This window comes from Amblyraja radiata, chromosome 5, assembly GCF_010909765.2.
Source record: "Amblyraja radiata isolate CabotCenter1 chromosome 5, sAmbRad1.1.pri, whole genome shotgun sequence".
NCBI lineage: Eukaryota > Metazoa > Chordata > Chondrichthyes > Rajiformes > Rajidae > Amblyraja > Amblyraja radiata.
Window position 1 is genome coordinate 63,691,759 of NC_045960.1, and position 18,460 is coordinate 63,710,218.

Below are 18,460 nucleotides of genomic sequence, written 5' to 3' on the forward strand. Positions count from 1 at the left end.
GCAGAACCAGCGGCCGGAACAGATGCGGGGAGCCGGGACGGACGAGTGTTTGCCACGGCCGGCTTGTCGCTCGCTGCAGCTCTGGCCATGGAGCGCTCCGGACAGTGCGAGTGTCCCGGGCGTCGGAGCCGTCGGAAGCGTTGCGCCGCTGCCGCTGCCGTGAGAGTCTCTGTGCCGAAGGGACAGACTCTCAAAGGGAGGTGGAGAGAGAGAGAGAGGGGGGAAGGAGACAGTGGGGGGAGAGAGAGAGAGGGGAGACACAGAGGGGGAGTGAATGGAGAGAGAGAAGAGGAGAGGGGGGGGTGGGAGAGAGAGTGAGTGGGAGAGGGGGGGAGTGAGAGAGGGAAGAAAGAGGGAAGAGAGAGAGAGGGTGGAGAGGGAGGAGAGGGTAGGAGAGAAGGGGAAGAGAGAGGGGTGGTAAAAGAGAGAGGGGGAAGAGGGGGAGCGGGGGAAAGAGAGAGATAGGGGGGCACAAGAAAAAGAGATAGGAAGTGGAGAAAAGGAGAGGGGGGGGGGGGGGAAGAGAGGGGGATGACAGAGGGCAAGGGAAGAGGGAGGGAGGAGGGAGAAATGGGGGACGAGAGGAGGGGAGAGGGGGGGAAGGAAGAGAGAGGTGGAGAGGAGAGACAGAGACAGAGAGAGAGGGGAAGAGAAAGGGGAGAGGGTGGGGGGAGGAGAGAAGAGGGGGGAGCGGGAGAGAGAGAGGGAGGGAGACAGAGAGGGGGGGGGGAAAGACGAGGGGGGAGAGAGAGGGAAGAGAGCGGGGGGGAGAAAAGAGAGAGGGGGAGAGGAGAGAGATAGAAAGAGACTGGGGAGAGAGAGAGGGGGAGGAGAGGAGTGAGGGGAAAGAGAGGGGAGAGGAGAGGGTCGGGAGAGGGGGGGAGGAGAGGGGGGGGAGAGAGGGGGGGGAGACGAGGGGGGGGGGAGGGAAGGGGGGGGGGAGGACGAGGGGGGGGGAGAGGGAGAGAGGGGCGAGGGGGAGAAGCGTGGAGGACGGAGGGGGGGGGGGAGAGGGGGGGGGGGAGGGAGAGGGGGGGAAGAGGGGGGGGGGGAGGAGAGGGGGGGGGGAGAGGGGGGGGGGAAGGCAGGAGGGGGGTGGAAGAGGGGGGGGGGGAGGGGAGAGGGGGGGGAGAGAGGGGGCGGGGGGAGGAGGGGGGGGGGGAGGGACGGGGGGGGGGAGAGGAGGGGGGGCTGGGAGAGGGGAGGGGGGGGGGAGAGGGGGGGGAGGAGAGGGGGGGGGGGAGAGGGGGGCGGCGGGGAGTGAGAGCCTAACCGAGAGGGGGGGGGGGAGGAGGGGGGGGAGGGAGGGGAGGGAGAGGGGAGGGGGCGGAGAGAGGGGGGGGGGAGAGGGGGACGAAGGGGGGGGGGGTGAAGGGGGGGGGGGGAGCGAGAGGGGGGGTGGGGGGGGGGAGGGGGGGGGGGCGGAGAGAGGGGGGGGGGGAGGGGGGAGGGGCGGGGGGGGGGAGAGAGGGGGGGGGGGAGAGGGGGGGGGGGGGAGGGGCGAGCGGAGGAGGGGGGGGGGAGGAGAGGGCGGGGGGGGGGAGAGGGGGGGGGGGGAGAGGGGGGGGGGGGGGGAGAGAGGGGGGGGGCGGGGGAGACGGGGGGGGGGGAGAGAGGTCGAGAGGGGGCGGGGGCGAGAGGGGGGGGGAGAGGGGGGGGGGGGGAGAGGGGGGGGGGGAGAGGGGGGGGGGGGGGAGAGTGGGGGGGGGGGGGGGGAGGGGGGGAGAGGGGGGGGGGAGGAGGGGGGGGGGAGGAGGGGACGGGGGGGGGGGGGAGAGGGGGGGGGGGAGAGGGGGGGGGAGGGAAGGGGGGGGGGGAGAGGGGGGGGGGGAGAGGGGGGGGGGGGGGGGGGGCAGGGGGGGGGGGGAGAGGGAGGGGGGGGGAGAGGGGGGGGGAGGAGAGGGGGGGGGGAGAGGGGGGGGGGAGAGGGGGGGGGGGGAGAGAGGGGAGGGAGAGAGGGGGGGGGCGAGAGAGGGGGGGGAGAGAGGGGGGGGGAGAGAGGGGGGGGTGAGAGAGGGGGAGGGAGAGAGAGAGGGGGGGGAGGAGGAGGGGGAGAGAGAGAGGGGAGGAGAGAGAGAGAGGGGTGGAGTGAGAGAGGGGGGTAGAGAGAGGTGGGGGAGAGAGAGGGGGGGGAGAGAGAGGGGGGGAGAGAGAGGGGGGGAGAGAGGAGGGGGGGGGGAGGGAGCGGGGGGGAGAGGGGGGGGGGGAGAGAGAGAGAGGGAGAGAGAGAGAGGGAGAGAAAGAGAGGGAAGGGGAGAGAGTGAGAGGGGGCGACAGGGGAGAGAGAGGGGGTGAGCGGAGAGAGAGAGAGAGAGAGAGGAGAGGGAGAGAGGAGAGAGAGCGAGGGAGAGATAGAGGGGGAGAGAGAGAGAGAGAGAGAGGGGGGGGGAGAGAGAGAGGGGGGGGGGGGGAGAGAGAGAGGGGGGGGGGGGGGGAGAGAGAGAGGTCTCTGTGTCGAATTTGCCCAGGGGGATCAGGTGGAGAGAGACTTTCTCGGTACTTCTCGAGGACAACCAGTGGCTGCTGGAAGTAAGTACCAAGCACTGGGTAGAAACGGTGGAAGGTAGTGGACTTCAAATGGAGGTGGTTGGAGAAAGCATCCTGCTTGCCTGCTAAATTTTCACTTACTGTAACTGCAGGAAAAATTTTCCCGATGTTGGGGGCGTTCAGAACCATGGGTCACAGTTTAAGAATAAAGGGGGGGGGGCAGTTAGGACTGAGATGAGGACAAACATTCTTCACGTAGAGAGTTGTGAATCTGTGGAATTCTCTGCCACAGAAGGCAGTGCAGGCCCATTCACTGGATGTTTTCAAGAGAGAGTTATATTTAGTTCTTGGGGCTAACGACATCAAGGGATATGGGGAAAAAACAGGAAAGAGGTACTGATTTTAGATGGATAGCCATGATCATATTGAATGGCAGTGCTGGCTCGAAGGGCCGAATGGCCTATTCCTGCACCTATTTTCTATGTTTCTATGCTTGAGTATATGGCAATAAAACTGGATCACGTGATTTTGAAGCATTCATGCATGGTGGAGGTATAATGTAGTCATAGAATGATACAGTGTGAAAACAGGCCCTTCCGCGCAACTTACAATACAATTATACAATACAATTCAATTTATTGTCATTTGGACCCCTTGAGGTCCAAACGAAATGTCGTTTCTGCAGCCATACATTACAAACAAATAGACCCAAGACACAACATAATTTACATAAACATCCATCACATTGCTGTGATGGAAGGCCAAAAAAACTTATGGAACTTGCCCACACCCGCCAACATGTCCCAGCTACGCTACCTGCTTTTGGTCCATACCTCCAAACCTGTCCTATCCATGTATCAGTCTAACTTTTTCTTAAATGTTGGGATGGTCCCTGGCTCAACTACCTCCTCTGGCAACTTGTCCCATACACCCATCACCCTTTGTGTGGATAAAGTTACCCCTTAAAAAGTTACCTCTTAAAAATACTTCATACAAAAAACATTGAAATCATACTTCTACGTTGCACTAAAACATAATTTTAATACATCAAATTTCAAAAAGTTCCTACCCTTCTTCCACACTCTCCCCACTCGGTTGCCCCCTCCGGTCGCGATGCTCCCTCGGGCTTGGTCTCTCGCTAATTTCTCACTCCCAACTCTCACCCAATGTTGGCAGCCCTGGTGTTGTCCTTTCTTTCGCTGGTTGTTTCTCGACGTCGCTGGCAAGAGGGAGCAAGAGCTACGATGTTTGGTCGCCAGTGCAGGGCGGCGGCGGCCGTTGCCAGGGTGAACGGGGCGTGCCGGACCACCTGACCACTGCGTCACTTCCTGCCGGCCCGCGCCTGCGCGCTGTCCGCGGTGCCGTGAGTAGAGGCGGAGGGGCCGATCCGTACGTGAGGGGCCGAGTGGTGCTGCCTGTCGCCGCCAGCCCGGACAACTTTCCCGTGCTCATACACTGGTAAGAAGTGTGTTCGGAGCCAGCGACCGGAATGGACATTGAACTGCGACCGGAAAACGGTCCCAAAGCGGGGAGGCCGTCAAGTTGAAAGCGCACAGGAGGCTTCCTTGTGGCCCTCGGCAGAGCAGGCGTTCAGTCTGCGGCCCCTCGCTCAGTGTCGGCGCCAGTCAGGATGTGAAATCAAGTGGTTGGCTGTGAGAAAGGGAAACTTTCTGGGCAAGACCGAGGAGAGGTGTTGTAGCACATCTTTGGGTGAGAAGTGATTGGGGAGTTGGGAAAGCGCCTTCCCGGGAGAAGGGGTGAGTGGTGCTGGCTTTAAACACCATTCGCTGTCAGTGTTAATCAAGGATCTTTGGTGTTAATTGCCATCATCTACTAGAATCTTGAAACGTTCATTTAGCTTATGTTCTCTGTTTGCATCTCCTGAATTTCTCTGCTTCTGTACTATTAGTTTTTGGTGATATTTTCCACGGCAAGTCTTTTGAAATCTCTTCCTCTTTTTTCAATTACGGTTGATAGGGTTTCATCTGTATTCATTCCATTTTTTGCATGTTACATTTGCGCCTTCCACCCAGATGAAGAATAGAATTGGATTTTTTCTTTCATGTTCCCTCTCCACATTAAAAGTATGGTCATTTCTTCCACCTTTAAATGTGATTCTGCTATTAGAACACATTTCCCCCACCATCCTGGTCCAGCTATTCTAAAGTGAGCCTTCTCAATAATGCTTTGATTTGCTCTTCCATTCCTCCCATCTACCCTCCTCATGTCACCTCCCCATACAAGAACAGGAAATGAAACACTGCAGTTTCACTTCCTCATTTTTCACCATCCAGGGACTCAAACATTTCTTTCATGTGAAGCAGCACTTACCTTGCATTGGTGCATTCTGTTTATAGTTTGTTTGGTTGTTTGTTTGTTTGTCTGTCTTTTTGCACAAAGTCCACGAGCATTGCCACTTTTCATTTCACTGCACATCTCGTATGTGTATGTGACGAATAAACTTGACTTGACTTGCTCCAGAGGTGATCTTCTCTACACTGGCAGAACTAAATGGGTGACCATTGTGGAATATTCCCATTCAGCTTGCAAGGATGAATCTTGCCAACCATGTTAAATTAGTTCTCCACTCCACTCCCTCTCTGACTTTTTTGGGCCTTCCACACATTTCCAAGGAAGTCCCAATATAAGCTTGAAGAAGAATGTCTTGCTTTTCAAGTAGCCCACATGATTTAACAGTGAATACAATGACTTTAGTTAACCAACCAATGCAGTATGTATCACAATCGGCCAATTCTGATTAGTATTAGGTCATCAAGGTCTAACTATTTTCCTCCCTTCATACCTACTGTCTTTTTTTCCAACATTATTTCTTATCTGCTGAATTGCAATGTTTTGTCCCATAATTTTTGTCGAGCTTTTCTGCATTCCCTCTAACCCCCCTCTTTCATCTCATCTATACAATTATGTTATCAGGCTTCTGAACTTGCCTTCCAGAAGCCAGGTTTCCGAATTTGTCAATGAAACTGATGTGCTGCATTGCTAAGAACTATTTGCTCTGTGTATCTTTCACTTTACTCTATTGTACTTGAGTTTGACTTGATTGTGTTTGTGTGGTATTACTGATCTGTTTAGATAGCATGCAAAAAAAAAGCTTTTAACTGTCCCTCAGTCCACATAACAATAATAAAATTAAGCCTTCTCTTCACCCCTTCCACTTGTCTTTCTAACCAATTCAGTTCTGATGAAAGATTATCAATTAGGGTGTCATGAGTGTTTCTGTGTCTGTAAATTATAGACCAGTTAGCCTTCCATCGGTAGTGGGGTAGATGCTCGAGTCAATTATTAAAGATGTAATAGCAGCGCATTTGGAAAGCAGTGACAGGATCGGTCAATCAGGATGGATTTATGAAGGGGAAATCATGCTTGACTAATCTTCTGGATTTTTTTGAGGATGTAACAAGTAGAATGGATAAGGGAGCGTCAGTGGATGTAGTGAATCTGGACTTTCAAAAAGCCTTTGACAAGCTCACACACAAGAGATTAGTGTGCAAAATTAGACCGCAAGGTATTGGGGGTAGGGTATTGACATGGATAGAGAAATGGTTGGCAGACAGGAAGCAAAGAGTGGGAATTAACAGGTCCTTTTCTGAATGGCAGACAGTGTCTAGTGCGGTGCCGCAAGGCTCAGTGCTAGGACCCCAGTTATTTACAATATATATTAACGATTTAGACGAAGGAATTAAATGTAACATCTCCTGTTTTGCGGATGACACAAAGCTGGGTGACTGAGCTGCATCGAGGATGCTATGAGGCTGCAGGGTGACTTGGATCGGTTGGGTGAGTGGGCAGATGCATGGCAGATTCAGTATTATATGGATAAGTATGAGGTTATCCACTTTGGTGGTAAGAACAGGAAGGCAGATTATTATTTAAATGGTGTCAGATTAGTAAAAGGGGAGGTGCAATGAAACCTGGTTGTCTTTGTACATCAGTCACTGAAAGTAAGCATGCAGGTAAAGCAGGCAGTGAAGAAAGCAAATAGCATGTTGGCCTTCATAGCGAAAGGATCTGAGTATAGGAGCAAGGAGGTCCTACTGCAGTTGTACCACACCTGGGGTTTTGTGTGCAGTTTTGGTCTCTTAATTTGAGGAAGGACATTCTTGTTATTGAGTGAGTGTAGCGTACATATGATGAAAGAATGGGTGGACTGGGCTAGTATTCACTGGAATTTAGGATGAGAGGGGATCTTATAGAAACTTATTAAATTCCCAAGGGATTGGACAGGCTAGATGCAGGAAAAATGTTCCCAATGTTAGGGGGAGGGGGGTCCAGGACCAGGGGTCACAGTTTAAGAACAACGGTTAGGCCATTTAGGACTGAGATGAGGAAAAACCTTTCCACCCACAGTTGTGAATCTGTGGAATTCTCTGCCACAGAAGGCAGTGGAGGCCAATTCATTGGATGTTTTCAAGAGAGTTCGATTTAGTTCTTAAGGCTAACGAAACCAAGGGATAGGGAATAAATGCAGGAATTGATTTTGGATGATCATGTTGAATGGCCAAAAGGCTAAATGGCCTACTCTTGCACCTATTTTCTATATTTCTCTGTTTCTATTTGGAGTAATTTCGGTTGAGTTTGTGACAGCCCAAATTGCTTCAAAATGCAAGCTAGGTGTAATATTGGGTGCACCTGTTTAATTGTGTGTTAGAGTAAAGCTGGTCTAATGCAACTGTACAGCTGCTGTTTAGATCATCCAGTTAATCGTTACTAATCTTTTTTCCAATTTAGCTAACGTAAACAAAATGAATTAACTATGGCCTCACAATAAACTGTTAGTTCATTGGGAGGCAGAGGAAGGAATAAATCGAAGAAAGGCAGTTGAGTACAGCTTGTCGGTTTGAATTTGGTAGCTTGATTATATGGCTCTTTAGGGTAGTTAGTGTTACAAAAATGACGGTGATATGTGCACCTTTCATGACCTGAGCATCCAAATGCTCTTTACAGCAAAATAAGCATTGTCAGTGTTATAATGGAGGTAATGTGGTGGCTGTGGGACATGGCAAAATCCTGTAAAAAAACAATGTGATGGCTGGTTAAGCTGCTTCGGTAATACAGGTTGAGATAAATATGTGTTGTCACAGTGGGGGAAATTATCCTTCCTCTTTAAAATATTGACATGCCATCTCTAATGGGTATTGGTCTAACTATTCCTTGAACACCAAAATATGCTACTTATTAAGAGCCTGGATATTATGAAAAATTTCTGGGGTAACTAGAGATCATAACCTTATTCGGATCAGAGTTGATTTTGATGTGGGAAATGTGGTATGTAATCAATTTACTGCGAAGAGTTAAGAGACAGTTACGCTGAACACTTAATTTGCGTATATATAAAATCTGTAATTTGTTTCATAAACTTGAATGTAATGAATTCAAAGATTTGTGGTAACAGATTGTAAGAAGACATAAGCAGACTGGTGAAATGTGCTTAATGCCTTTGTAGGTGGTTCCTTGGGATCACGGATTACTTATTTTCATTCTGCTTCTGAGGTGAATGAAGGGGTCAATGTGGGACCTGCAAACTGCCACTGATGGCGCAGGAGGTACCTGATGGGGTGGGAGCTTTGTGTGTTGGCACTCCCTCTGCCATTCCCTCTGGACCCACGTGTGCTCCTGATGTTAGTTTTCTCAATGGATGCATCATCCCTATTATGAGTGGTTGTGGCCAGCAGTTTCCCATAGTGGGAACAATGCATTAAAAAAAAAAATAGAATAACAATAATAATAATATCTTTTATTCTCATTGCACATCAGTGCAACGAGATTTAGTATGCAGCTTCCAACCGATGTAAAAATAAATAAATAAATAAATAAACTGTGCGATGTGACCATTCGAGGGAGACAGTTCAGGGGGGATGGGGGGGCACTCAGCAGGGCCGGTTCAGAGCCGCTATAGCTCTGGGAATAAAGCTGTTTCTGAGTCTGGAGGTTCGGGCGTAGAAGGCCTTGTAACGTCTGCCGGAGGGAAGTAGTTCGAACAGTCCGTTACAAGGGTGTGAGGAGTCTTTATGGATGCTGACGGCCTTCCTGAGGCACCGTGTGTGGTAGATGCCTTCCAAGGCTGGTAGCTGTGTCCCAATAATCCTCTACGCTCTGTGGACGACGCGCTGAAGAGCTCGCCTCTCCGCCTCCGTGCAGCTGAGACACCACACAGAGATGCCATACGTTAATATGCTCTCTGTGGTGTAGCGGTAGAAGGTTGTCAGCAGCTGTTGGGGCAGACCAGTCTTTTCTTTAATGTCCTCAGGAAGAACAGTCGTTGCTGTGCCTTCTTGACCATGTGAGGTCCTCTGAAATGTGAGTGCCCAGAAACTTAAAGCTGGACACTCCACACTTTCCCCGTAAATGGAGATTGGGGCGTATTCTCCATTATGGGACCTCCTGAAGTCAATAATCAGCTCCTTGGTCTTGGAGGTGTTTAGTGACAAGTTGTTACGTGCGCACCAGTCCGCCCGGTTCTGCACAAAAAGGAGTTTTTGAGAACATTCATGAGTCCTCGTGTGCTTGATAATATGAGAGTTTGAAATATAGTGTCTTTCTGAGCTGTCTTGTGTCAGGCATGTCCACAAGGTTGCTGACTGGAGGATTTGAAGATTTGTGTAGACAGTTGGCGATGCCTCTCCGGTATTTTGAAGTGCAAGGGTCCTTGCAGATGTCCTTGTGTTTGTAGAAGAACAAAGCATGTTCTACAACATGTCCAGAATGTGATACAATAGTTGGTGCCATTCTTGCCTCTAAAATCTTTAGAGGTAACTAAAAAGTTGAAAAGAATAACAACTTTCCACAATTACTAGCATTATTAGTGGTCGTTGAAAGTATTTACAATTCACCTGTTCTCTCCAATTCCTTAAATTCCTCATCAGTAGACTTCAATCAGTGCAGATTGGTAACACCAATTTGGTTATCTTTATTCTTTACACCCATGACTATGTGGCTAAACACAGCCCCAATGCCATCTATAAACTTGCAGATCGCACCACCATGTGCCAGATTTCATTAATTGATCCACGGTGGACACAGTTCCCAACTTCAAATTCTTGGGGGGTCAACATCTCATGTGATCTATACTGGGCCCATCCACTGATTTAACCACGAACAAGGCATTGCAGCACCTCTGCTTCGAAGTTTAAAGACAGTTGGCATGTCACCAACTATTAACAAACTTCTATAGAGGCATTATAGAACATATTCTGACTGGTCGAATATCATTTCCTAGTGTGGTAATTCCAACGCATAACAATGCAAGAGGCTGCAAAGAGTGGTGGTGTCTGCCCTGTCCATCATGCTCCCTCCCATTGAAATATCTACAGGAGGGCAACATCTATCATCAAGGACTTCAACTCATGCCCTCTTCTCACTGCTACAATCGGGCAGGAGTACAGAAGTTCTGCACCACCATTTTCGGGAACAGTTACTGTCCTCCAGCTATTAGATTTTGAACCAACCTGCACAGCCTAAGCTCAGCAATATAACACCAGAAACCACCTGTTTTCCTATCGTGCATTTTTGTGTCTTAATTGTTTGCAGTCTTTTTCGTTTCACTGTATTGTAGAAGCTGTGTAATTTATGTATAATTTCCATTTTGTGTGTTATCTGAGTCTATACGCCTGTGATGCTGTGGTAAGCAAGATTATCTGTACCGTACTGTATTTGCGCATAGGACCATAAACTTCACTTGACAATGCATGCTCCAAAGATGAGTGTAATAATGGACAGAGGAACAAATTGAAGAATTTAGTTGGTATTTTGAAAATTTAACGAAAATTTACAAATTGGCGTGCAAGTAGTGTTTGAAAAGTTAATGCTCACACAAGATTGTAAATTAGTGCGCTTATTGGTTTTGTATATTTCAGTGGTAAACATGGGTAATTAGATAAATAATTTAAATCTCGGTTGAAGTGGTTCAAGAGTCAACGTGGTAATCGTGGAATATGAAATTGCTGATTTTTGAAGGAGAATAATTTTAGCCTGGATATAGTGATATGGTATAAACTCTGCAGCTCAAGTCTTTTGTAGCATGATCAGATGAATCATCTGAATTGCTGACGTTTGCAGTTCCTTGTATGGTTGCTCCGAAGAAATCAACCAGAAGCTAAAAGCAACTTATATCAGCTGGAAAATGTACACAATCTGCGGAGTTTAGAAAAACACAGATAATGTACGCTAAAATAAATTGCAATGAAGTCTAAGTTAAATATTTTGCTTATCTATTGAATAGAAACCTTTTCAGCAAATTACAATCAATTGTCATGCAAGGTTCACAAAATTGCTGGAGGAACTCAGCGGGTGCAGCAGCATCTATGGAGCGAAGGAAATAGGCGACGTTTCGGGCCGAAACCCTTCTTCAGAGTCTGAAGAAGGGTTTCGGCCCGAAACGTCGCCTATTTCCTTCGCTCCATAGATGCTGCTGCACCCGCTGAGTTCCTCCAGCAATTTTGTGTACCTTCGATATTCCAGCATCTGCAGTTCCCTTTTGAACATGTCATGCAAGGTTGATATGTTTATATGTGGCTGTTTAAGATGTTTCTATGCACAATTATACACTGCAGTCCTCTGTGTTGGTACAATTCAACAATTGTTGAACATTATAATCCAACAAGTTTTTTTTAAACCTGATTTGAGATGCAGAGAGCAGACATTTACTGGAAGAGCACTGCAATTTTGGAGGATGAATCAAAGGTAATGCATTTTTTGGGTCATCATCTCATCCCTGACCCAATTTTGGCATTGCTTTGTTTTCTAGACTAAATAATATAGCTGCTCATTTGTTTACACATTTGTCTTTTTGAATTTTCTTGCAGGTATTCAACTCTTTCAAGATATTGGACCAATCATACAAAATCGTTTGTCTTAAATTATCGTCTCTGATAATAATTGTGATGCATTTTCTCTCTTTCAACATATTGCAACCTAGGACATGATCAAACAGAACATCCTTTCCATTATCTAAACATTGCCTTTTTACTTTTTACGAACTATCACTTGGAATAATACATCTCTTGTACTCTTTTCCTTTGAATGACTTCCCCCCCAATTGCCAAATCCTACATGAAAATTATTCTAAAGAAAGTTGATTTGGATAGTGACTCTAATTATTGAATGGGCTGAATGTATTATTAAAACTCATTAAATGATTACTAATGCATAGCTCGGGACAGGCTGTAGTAAATTCCTGTTTGACGTTAGTACTTAACTAGACTAAGTGGGACCCGTTGGGTCCCAGCATCACACGGGAGGGCAGGTCACCAACGCAATATTCCACCTCCACCAATTCCAATACTGCTCGCCGGTGGTGGTGGGTGGTGGGGGGGGGGGGCTAGTATGGGTGTTGTGGGCTGAAGGTACTGGTTTCCATTGGGCTAGTATAGACATTGTGGGCCGTATGGATGCTTGGGCAGGCATCCAACTGTTGCAACGATTTTAAAAGCCAAGCCAAGGCAAACAATTGGGCTGCAGCTACCCGACAACCAGAATTCATTTTGTGAACACAAACCTGTCAAAAAGGCGAGGCAAACAATTGGGCTGCAGACACCCGACAACCAAAATTCATCTTGTGAACACAAACTTGTTAAAAAAAGGCGAGGCAAACAATTGGGCCGCAGACACCCGACAACCAAAATTCATCTTGTGAACACAAACTTGTTAAAAAAGGCGAGGCAAACAATTGGGCTGCAGACACCTGACAACCAAAATTCATCTTGTGAACACAAACCTGTCAAAAAGGCGAGGCAAACAATTGGGCTGCAGACACCCGACAACCAAAATTCATCTTGTGAACACAAACTTGTCAAAAAGGCGAGGCAAACAATTGGGCTGCAGACACCCGACAACCAAAATTCATCTTGTGAACACAAACTTGTCAAAAAGGCGAGGCAAACAATTGGGCTGCAGACACCCGACAACCAAAATTCATCTTGTGAACACAAACTTGTCAAAAAGGAGAGGCAAACAATTGGGCTGCAGACACCCGACAACCAAAATTCATTTTGTGAACCCAAACTTTTTAAAAAAGGGCTGCAGCCACTTTACAGCCGCATCGAGGGGACTCACCGTGGAGTAGACGTGCGTTCATTGTTATTCGCAGCTCAGAGAGCCGTGATCCTCTCGCTTCCTGGTCTGGCAGAGACTGAATGAGGCACGACACTTCCTGGTTTTATAGTCCCTCCCCCTGCCGCCAGCGGGGGCAGCAGAGAGAATGGGGAATTTTGTAAAAACATTAATATCTCTCATTTTTCATCGATGGAAAAAATCCTCCGCACTCGTACGGCGGAGGGGGGCTCTGAGCGAGGTGGCCAAAAATGACGGCCGTAGGTGGCGGCGTTCTCTGGGAAATCGCAGCACAGTCGGCCAAAAGCGGTCAAGATCAGAGATTTAGTAATATAGATTTCCATGGCATTCAGGTCATATTGCACAAGAGGCTTACTAAACATTTCATGAGTATTAATACGTTACTATGTCAGAGGTTGCATCTGTGCAGAATTGTGCATTTATGTGTACAAAAAGCTATGAAAATGCAATGAAAATGTGAGTATGTTTGTAAAATGCAGACATACTGTAAAGGGGTTAGATAGTGATCAACTAACTCTAATGTGATGCTTCTGAAGCTAATGGTGAGCTTTTCGCCCCAGGAGTAGTGTTGCTGGTGAAGTAGATAATTCTTCCTTGGTTTTTGAAGGCAGAGGAAAGAATGGCTCCATGTTTTGTTCAGCCGCACTGCCGGAGTTCAAATCATAACTGTTGGAGAAAATAACCTATAATTGGACGCAAGATGTTTTTAAAGACCAGCTTGATTTCTATTACACAGGCTGCTTAGCAAATGTTTGTTATTCAGATATAGGTTTGCAAAAAATGGTTGGAGTTATTAAGACTTTTCCTATTTGTGTTCCCTACAGTGGGGATATTTGGGGATCTTTACAAATTAATGGCCACATTATCATGTGATACTTTATCCAGTGGTTGTACTCGTATCAATCAATCAAAGACTTTTATTGTAATTCAAAAATACACCAACAAATGCAAATCTGAACAAATAGTGTCTTTCTGCCCACACCAGAGGTTCACGTCTGTACTTTAAGTCTCTTGTCTTTGAAACTGGGTATAGAAGTGGGCCATGAATATGTTGCAGAGGTACAAAGTAAATTAGTAGAGGGCCATGGCCAATACCCTCGGTGCAAGGCACAAGAACATCAAGTGCTGGAAATGAAAATAGTATAATAGATGATAGTTAGCGCAGACATGGTTCTGACTCTCTTATAGAGAAGGTGGGTGCCTGCAATACACTGCCGGGGAGGTAGTGTCAGCAAATACAATAGCAATGTTTAAGAGGGCTTTGGACAGATGGGTGGACTGGAGGAAATGGAGGGATATGAACCATGTGCAGGCAGATGGAATTAGTTTAAATTGGGGACACAAGGAACTGCAGATACTGGTTTACAACAAAAAATACACAGTGCTGGTGTAACTTGCGAGTCAGGCAGCATCTCTGGAGAACATTGATAGGTGATGTTTCAGGTCTGGACCCTTCTTCAGATTGTCATAATGGGAGGGAGAAAGCTGGAAGAGAGGTAGGTCTGGGACAAAGACATCAAATAATGGGTGAAGGTACACAAAAATGCTGGAGAAACTCAGCGGGTGCAGCAGCATTTATGGAGCGAAGGAAATAGGCGACGTTTCGGGCCGAAACCCTTCTTCAGACTGATGGGGGGTGGGGGGGAGAAGGAAGGAAAAAGGGAGGAGGAGGAGCCTGAGGGCGGGGGGATGGGAGGAGACAGCTCGAGGGTTAAGGAAGGGGAGGAGACAGCAAGGGCTAGCAAAACTGGGAGAATTCAACGTTCATGCCATCCGGACGCAAGCAACCCAGGCGGAATATGAGGTGCTGTTCCTCCAATTTCCGGTGTTGCTCACTCTGGCAATGGAGGAGACCCAGGACAGAGAGGTCGGATTGGGAATGGGAGGGGGAGTTGAAGTGCTGAGCCACCGGGAGTTCAGGTAGGTTATTGCGGACTGAGCGGAGGTGTTCGGCGAAATAATGGGTGAATACGAGTAATCCAAGTAATGGGGGTGGGGGGTTGATTGGGAGATGGTTAGATAAAGGATAGACATGAAAAGACAAAAAGTAGGTGATAAAAATAGAAGAGGGGGTCAAAGTGAGAAGCCAGAGGAATAAATCTAGGTGGAAGGGGATGGGGAGGGGGCGGGGCGTGAGGGGAAGTGGAAAGGGTGAAATGGGTTGCATCCAGCTGATCTAAAAATACTCCTTTTCTTTTCTCTACCCCCCCCCCCCCCCCCCCCCCCTTCTCTTCCCTCTGCTCGACCTGGATGGTCACCCATTTCTCCCTGTCTCCTCTGTCTCTACCCCACTTCATCCTGTCTACTTCCACCTATATTCCCTCCCCGGCTCCATATTTTGTACCTCTTCTATCCTTATTTCACACCTTTTGCCTTTTCATCTTTGGCCTTTTGTCCAACTGTCTGCCATAAAAGGAAAACATCACCTCTTTTCCAGCTTTCTCATCCCACTACAATCTGAACATGAATCCCGACCTGAAACATTGTCTATCCATGCTGCCTGTTTTTTTTAAAGAAATTGACATTGGATGTTTGATGAATGATACCTAAGCCTGCAATGTAGAAAAATAGTGGGAGTAAGTAATTGAATTCAGTGTAGATTTGGTAGTTAAATCGTCTTGCGGGAATTTAATGAATATACAGACGGGTGGGTAAAGAATCTCGAGGCCAACAAGCTCTTTGTGTGGGTTTCCAAAGTTTCATCCATTTGACAAGTCTAATTGCCTCGATGAATAAGAAATTGAATAAAATAGTAAACAGTTAACCGTACCTGTAAAACTAGATTTTAATCCATTTTATGTGATATGTTTAGTTTAAGTTTAGTTTAGAGATACAGGCCCTTCGGCCCACTGAGTCCGCACCGACCGGTGATCCCCACACTCTTGGGACAATTTACACGTACACCAAGTCAATTAAAGGGCCTGTCCCACTTTCACAACCTAATTCACGACCTCTGCCGAGCTTGCCCTTGACTCATACTCGCAGCATGGTCGGAGGAGGTCGCAGGTAGGTCGGAGGTAGGTCGTGATGCTAGTCGTAGGTACTCGTGGCATCAAGTAGGTCGGGCCGTTTTTCTAGGCTGATGAAAAATGTCCACGAGTGAAAATGGTTGTGAATTAGGTCGTGAAAGTGTGACAGGCCCTTAAAAGTGCTGGAGAAACTCAGCGGGTGCAGCAGCATCTATGAAGCAAAGGAAATGGGTAACGTTTCGGGCTGAAACCCTTCTTCATGCTGAACCTACAAACCTGGACGTCTTTGGAGTGTGGGAGGAAACCGAAGATCTTGGAAAAAACCCACGCGGTCACGGGTAGAACGTACAAACTCTGTATAGACAGCACCCGTAGTCTGGATCGAACCCGGGTCTCGGGCGCTGTAAGGCAGCAACTCTACTGCTGCGCCACCGTGGCCACCCTATGAAATCACTTCACGCCGCCTTGAAGATAATAATGGTTCTAACATCTAAAACGGGCCAGAATTTCGCACTGAACTGCCATTTTTTTTTTTTTTAATGTAATAGTCTTTTTAGTGTATCAGTGAGTAGTTACTGTTCAGTTTTTGGTTCATAGTCATTTTTGTTTAGTTGGACCAATTCTGATTCTAGAAAACAAGCAATGTGCATTTTCTTCAGAATTGATTGATTGATTGATTATACCTTTAATAATCCTTTACAGGAAATTACAGTGCCACGACAGTTTCAAGACAGACATAACACCACACATTTCCTCAAATGGCTTCCATACTTAACAAGTTAAAATACAAGTTAAAATACAAGTTAAAATACAATTAATTTTAAAAAAGTGCAGTTATTTATGCGCATTATATAACCTTATAGCAGCTGGTAAACAGGACTTCCTATGTCTCTCAGTTTTGCACATTGGTGCAATCAGCCTCTGACTGAAGATGCTGCTCTTGATCACCTTCAGGGCATGGAGTGGGTGAGTGGGGTTGGTCATTATTGAACCCAGTTTGTTCAGAGTTCTGGCCTCTGCCACCTGCTGGACCGTTCGTTGCTCAGCCCCGACCACTGAGCCGGCCTTCCTGATTAGCTTGTCCAGTCTGTTTTTGTCCGCTATGCGGGCGCCATCTCCCCAACAGGCCACAGCAAAAAACAGAGCACTGGCCACCACTGAATGGTAGACACTGCACAGTAGGGGTTGGCAGATGTTAAATGACCTCAGCCTCCTTAAAAAATACAGTCGGCTTTGTCCCTTCCTGTACACCGCCTCCATATGACACTTCCAGTTCAGCTCACTGTCAAGCTGCACCCCAAGGTACCTGTGGTTAGCGACCACCTCCACCTCAGTGCCCTTAATGGTGATTGGTGTTGCTTGAGTCCTCCTCCTCCCCCTCCTGAAGTCCACAACTATCTCCTTGTTTTTTTTGGTGTTAAGATGGAGGTTATTGTGTGCACTCCACTCCACAAAGTTACTTATTATGTCTCTATACTCCTCCTCATTGCCCCCTTTAATGAGGCCGACAACAGCTGTGTCATCCGAAAACTTCTGCAAAAAGCAGCTGTTGGTGTTATATTGGAGATCCGCTGTGTAGATGGTAAACAGGAACGGAGCCAGCACAGTTCCTTGTGGAGCCCCTGTGCTGCTCAAGATGGTGCCCGAGACACTGTTCTGTAGGCGCACGTACTGTGGTCTGAGGGAAAGGTAATCCAAACACCACAGTACCAGTGATGGATCCACTTTCATCTTCTCCATCTTCTCCCCTAGCAGTCGGGGCTGAATTGTGTTGAAGGCGCTTGAGGTCAAAAAATGTAATCCTTACAGATGCATCAGTAGTGTCCAAATGTGTGTACACCCTCTGCAGCATGTAAATGAGGGCATCATCGACACTGATGTTAGGCTGATATGCAAACTGTAAAGGATCCATTTGATTTGACACACTAGTCCTGATGTAGGAAAGGACAAGTCTCTCAAATGTCTTCATTATATGTGAAGTGAGCGCTACTGGTCTGTAGTCATTGTGGAGAGTGGGATGGGTCTTCTTTGGGACAGGTACCAGGCAAGATGTTTTCCACAGCCTTGGAACCCTCTGTAGACGCAAGCTCAGGTTGAACAGGTGTGTTAGAATACCACACAGCTCTGAAGAGCAAGTCTTCAGTAGCCTTGGGCTGGTGTCATCAGGCCCCACTGCTTTCCCTGGCTTCAGTCTGTCCAGCATTACCTTGACCTGAGCAGTATGAAGAGTCATGGGTGGGGCTGCCGGTGGAGTGGGAGGTGGAAATGTGCAGGTTGGAAACGAAACAGCTAACTTCATGTTGAGCAGAAATCTACTTATTTCTTAAAGGTACCTGCTAACATGGCAACACCACGACTTCAGCGAACGATGTCCCGAACGGGCGAAAGTTTATATAAGGCACTAGGATTGGAGAAAGGAGCTACACCAGAGGAGATCAAAAAAGCATACAGGTACGAAATATAATTCAATTATATTGTACATTATTGTTTGAGATCTATTAATTCTCAGAATTTTCCAATAGTTGTGAAATTAGTCCAATGGATTAGATTAGAATATCATAATTCAAACTTTAAAAATAGAGCATGCTTTATGGTGGATCAAAAAATGCAGTTAGACAACCACCTATCCCTTGTGGCACTTTGCCCCTGAAACTACAGGATATGAAAAGTTTGTTCTCTACCTCACCCCCTTATCAGGGATCTAAACAGTCCTTCCAAATGAAGCAGGTTCACTTCTTCCAATCTTGCTTCCTGCATACGATACTCATGATGTAGCCTCCTCTGCATTGGTGAAAATAAATGCTGATTGCATTGCAGAGCCCCCACATTCATACTACACAGGTGGCTCGGTGATCCCTGTTGTCTATTGCTTCTCCATTTCAGTTCCCATTCTTACCAACATTTGCTTAAGGAAT

General features: G+C 47.5%; 1 protein-coding gene across 3 annotated transcripts in view; it reads left to right on the plus strand.

Moving 5' to 3' along the window:
- Positions 1-3,820: 3,820 nt before the first annotated feature.
- dnajc5g (DnaJ heat shock protein family (Hsp40) member C5 gamma) overlaps positions 3,821-18,460 on the plus strand; it is a 40,826-nt gene continuing 26,186 nt past the window's right edge. The window contains exons 1-2 of one of the 3 annotated variants that reach the window (XM_033021390.1): positions 3,821-3,945; positions 17,875-17,996. In XM_033021390.1, coding sequence (XP_032877281.1) covers positions 17,887-17,996 — 110 coding nt within the window. In that variant the 5' untranslated portion in view covers positions 3,821-3,945; positions 17,875-17,886. The other 2 variants (XM_033021392.1, XM_033021391.1) reach the window with 2 other exon arrangements.